The 5,130-nt window shown below is 22.8% G+C and overlaps 1 protein-coding gene across 6 annotated transcripts in view; it reads left to right on the forward strand.

The window, feature by feature from the left end:
• The window catches only part of LOC107999599 (FERM domain-containing protein 5), a 52,496-nt gene that overhangs the window by 37,156 nt on the left and 10,210 nt on the right, over window positions 1-5,130 (forward strand). For all 6 annotated transcript variants that reach the window (XM_062071999.1, XM_017059537.3, XM_017059538.3 and 3 more), the window contains 2 exons: window positions 967-1,193; window positions 1,984-2,151. In XM_062071999.1, coding sequence (XP_061927983.1) covers window positions 967-1,193; window positions 1,984-2,151 — 395 coding nt within the window. The remainder of the gene's footprint in view (window positions 1-966; window positions 1,194-1,983; window positions 2,152-5,130) is intronic.

Raw genomic sequence — 5,130 nt, forward strand, 5'->3', positions numbered from 1 at the left:
AAGAAAGTTTGATATTGATAATGTTAAGGCTTCCTCTTTTTTCAATTTCAATGAAATTTAACTTAATTATAAATAAAATGTGTGCAATGTTTGTAACAAATTGCATGAACTAGTACATTAATAATACAGCATTTTTTTTAAAATAAAAATTGTTATAAGATGCCAAGAATATGAAACTATACAGTTTCATTCGAGATATAAATTTTTTCTCTCTTGCAAATTCCAAATTAAATTATATATTTAAATGTTAAGATTATAAATAAATAATTTTATTAATACATTGATTTATTTAATTTATTAATAATGACTAATAGACAAAGGAAATTAATAAATATATAAATAAATATAAACATTACAAATTATAATTAAGAAGAAGAAAGAGAAATCTAGTAGAAAAAAACTCGTTTTTCAAAGATAATATAAAGAAAATATAAATTAATTTAATTTATTACAAGGAACAAAAATTTAAATTTTATTAGATTAATTTAATATATATATCTAATATATTATTCAAAAAATAGTTTAAATAGATGGATAGAAATATAGGCAATTTTTTCACGCTCTTACAACTATTGTTTATAAATTATTGCACTTAATATAATCATTTGATTGTACAAAAATATGTGTAATAGAATTTCATTTATATGAACATACTAGAGAACAAAATAGACTGTTTATATAATAGCAATCCATCCAATTCCTGCATCAGTTAAAATTTTTCGTGCAATAGTTCACATTCATATAAAAAGATAAAACACGTTCACAAAACGTTTTCTCCAAAAGATTAAATATTATAAATTTAGAAACAATTTTGAAATTAATTTATTTTGTATTACAGATATAACTATTTCTAATTATAATATATTGGAGAAATATTGTTCATATAAATGGAATTCCATATGTATGTGTACAAAGATCATCTATAATAATTAAGTGAATTATTAATGTAAATTTTGTTTTAATTAGATTACCTAGGGCATCGGATGCACCGGTTGTAAGCGGTGGATCCATTTTCTCCTGGGGTACAAAATTTAAATATACTGGTAGAACAGAAAAAGAGGTATTAGAAGAAACGGGTCCACTTCGGAAAGAAGAACCACCTATACAGCGATGTCAAACTACGTGTCTTAGAAGAAAAGCTAGTAGTGTGCCAGCAACCCCTAGTACTCCTAGTCAAGATCTTGTTGAAATAAGTTAGTATCTTTTCTTTATATCTACGTATAATTAAGATTAATATGCATTATTTTACAATCATGATATTATTTACTTATACGTGTAATACAATATCAGTACATTTGTAAGATTAAAATTTTATTTTATTCCTTTCGCTATGCTAAATATCTTATCTGTATGCATTTAAAAATTAAAAGTTATTTCTTGAAACTATGAATTCAAATAAAATCTTTATATATTATATAAAATAATAATCAGAGTTGCAGAGTCAAAACATTATACTACTCTATTTACCATTAAAATTGATACAATTTCTTTTAAACGAATTTTCATAGGAAGAGAATACGTGAATCTCTCCATTGCTGCTATTATATAGAGCCATATCACGTGAAATTGAGTCAAATATTCGAAAACAAAAACTTACGAATTTTTTTTTTTTATTCACTTTTGGAGGATTAATTCTAGAGGCTAAAATAAGCACAAAAGTTGGTATACAAAAATATCTATTGAAGCTTATTTATTAAATTATAAAAAAAAAATTGCATTAGATGAAATTCTATCTCTGTCACACCATCATCTCGCTCTATTTTCGTCTCTCTTTATCCAACACGAGTTAAAATTATAATCTAATGAAAAATCTCAATTTAAATTTTTCTAAACTTTTCTTTTGGCCTCTTTAATTGATACAATATACGTATTCAATAAACATGTAATGAGAAAATAACTTGAAAATTTGTTTTAAAATTTGAATTATCGTGATTCGTCTATATCAAAATATTAATGTAATATTAATAAATTTAAAATTTACAGGATATTCCAGTTTGCCACGTAGCTGTCATAGCGCAGGTTTAGACGGTGCGGGAATGTCAGAAGGTAGTACTGGCGTTCCATTCAGTTCGCCTTACTGTCCAGATAATACTTTGCCACTGCTAGAACCTGTTTCGGAGGACCAAGAAATTCATAGCAGAAGAAACAATGGTCAGTGATATTCTTTCTCTAATATATCTATATGGAATTTTCGTTTCATCATTTTTATGGATTTTTATCTAATTGAACTTTTATGCTGATTCGAGACGCATGGCTTATGATACATATCAGATTTTCTTAATTCTATTCTTTTATTAATTCATTTTTTTTACGTTAATTCTCATTAAATGATACGCATTTTATTTATATAAATATAAGCGATTTTACTCTTCTCTTGATCTTCTATTCGACGCGAATACGGATTTCAAATATTTTATAACATCTTTATATATTGTAATATATTACTTCTTTTTCTTACTGTCTAATCTATTTTTAATGCTGATTAATTTTATCAAAACTATGCTTGCATACATGCACAAACACTCACAATTCAATGAAATTTACTCTCTATTGTATTTATTCTTATATTGTACATATTATTTGTAAAGGAACCATGCGTCACGATGGAATGCACATATAACACGCATGTGTAAATAAGTATGATTAATATGTTTCAGATTGAAAAGTTTATTTTTTTGTTAAAATATCATTGTAGTTTGTAATAACTGGGTAATCACGACACACAAGAAACCTTAATATTATGATTCAATTGATAAATATTTATCCATTATTGAATAATTTCCTAATTAAAAATATTGATTGCATGAATACAATGTTTCTGATATATTTTCAAGGAATCGGTATTGCATGAGTGTTTTTATCTGGGTGAAAGGCTCCAAACACAAGATTGATTAACATTTTAAGATATATTTTTATCATGTTTTCTTTTTTATTTTAATTGAGAATTTAAGCAAAATGTTTCATATACTAATCAAACAGTATGTAGTTTATCGTCATTTAATTTTAAATATTAAATTATTTAATATATATATTTGTATCATTATTTCTTTTTATTTAATCCTGATTTTTTTTATTTTGTTTTATAAATGTTTTATTTATTATTCATAACATTCAAAAAGATTATAATAAAATTTTATTTATTAATAAAAATAAAAAGAAGCTATATGATAATAAACAAAAATATTATTTTAAAAAATTATTTATTATTTATATTTTACAATTTATAAATAATGTAATGATGCAGATTTAATTTAAATAATATTTCTTTCTATAAATTTTATTATGATTTCTTTATTTTTTTCATAGTAGAATTTTCAATTTGTTCATGTTAAAAGGGCCTTGCATCCAGAGAAATTCAATATTTGATTTATGTGATTTCATCCGATTTCGTTTAACATAAATATAAAAGAAGAATATAAAAAAATTGTATCAATAAATATTTCGTAATTTACAAGTATAAAAATGTAAAAAAAAAAAATACACAATAGTTCCTGGATAAATGATTACATTTTTCTTCTTTAGAAATTGTATTATTATTTCATCAAAAGTAAACTTTTTAATCTTGAACAATTGATGAAAATATTAAATTTTATTTGGATTATTTATAATCCATGCTATTATATACATATTTTAAAAATAATTTATACACCAAAATTCTAAGTTATTATATTATTAATGGATTATTAACAAAACTGAAACAATATAGTTATGATACAATGATATAAAGATTAGAGACGCCAATTTTTCTAAAATTTATTATTTTTTAAAATCTTTTTTATCTTATTTTTATGAAAAAATGTAAAAGAAAATCGATGATCTAACAAAAAGTCGGAGATCAATTTAAAAAACTTCTTGCAAAATCGAAGTTCAAAATCAAATTTGTTTTTGTTTCATCATATTTTATTCATCATCAAAGTATTAAAAAAATCATTCGTTTGCGATATAATTATTTTCTTGAAAAATGATAATGAAATTTTATTAATTTTTAAATTTTATTTGTAATATATTTATATTTTTCGTAGACAAATAGATCGTAAAGACATGCTATTGACGAAATGATAAGAAATAAATTAGCTGGCAAAGTATATCATTTATTTTAAAAAAGAAGAGATATGGAAATACGTGGAAAGAAGTTGCATGTTCAAACTTTAGATAACATGTAAGATTATGAATAAGGGAATTTTATATTAAAAATATGTAGAATATTCATAATTTCTCATAAATATAAATGATGGAGACTTATAATTTATAATTGAATCAATGATGAAGACGATAATTTATAATTGAATCAATAATTACTAGAATAATTACTCGTTTATGAAATCATAATCTCTTATTCTTCATAATTATTTTTTCTATCTTTGAATCGATAATATATCGAAATAATGAATATAGAAATATATAAAGAAAATAAATTATACACATCTATTTGAATATTACTCGTTTTAATTCCTTTAGATTCTTTATAAATATAAGTTTTTGATATTTATTTCATATATTCAATTTGGATGGATCCATATATTCAATATGGATAATAATTCAGTATTTGTAACGATTTTAAAATTATAGAATTTTAGAATTTATGTTTATTATTTTTAATTTCTCTTGATCGTCATAACGATTCAATAGTTCAATTTCACTTAAGGAAAATTGAACGTTTCGATATTGAAAAAAAGAAAAATTATGTCTTCTTTTATTTATACTAGATTTTTTTTTTTACTAATCATCAGACAACTATTGATCAATCTTTCTAGGACTTGGAAAAAATTCAAGGAAATTCGAGCATGTTGCATAATAACGTGCAACGTAATAAATTTTTAAATTTTCAATCTCAAGAGAAGGAAAAGAATATGCGAAAGAAAGTGCTAGTTAATTGAGAAAATATAATGGAAACTAATCGTGTTTATCGATTATTAGATTGCGATCGCGTGTTTAGTTTCGCGAGTAATCTGAGTTTCGAAAAACATGCCAATCTTTAGGAAAATTTTATTTGCTGTACAAATTTTTATTTATCTGGCTCGTAGTTGCAGAAAATAATACACTTAAAATGATTTGAAGGATTCGATGATTTTATTTAATTATAATATTTGGAAAAAGAAATAATAATGAGGAAAAATATTAACTTCTTAA

This window comes from Apis cerana, linkage group LG2 (genome assembly GCF_029169275.1).
Source record: "Apis cerana isolate GH-2021 linkage group LG2, AcerK_1.0, whole genome shotgun sequence".
Lineage (NCBI taxonomy): Eukaryota > Metazoa > Arthropoda > Insecta > Hymenoptera > Apidae > Apis > Apis cerana.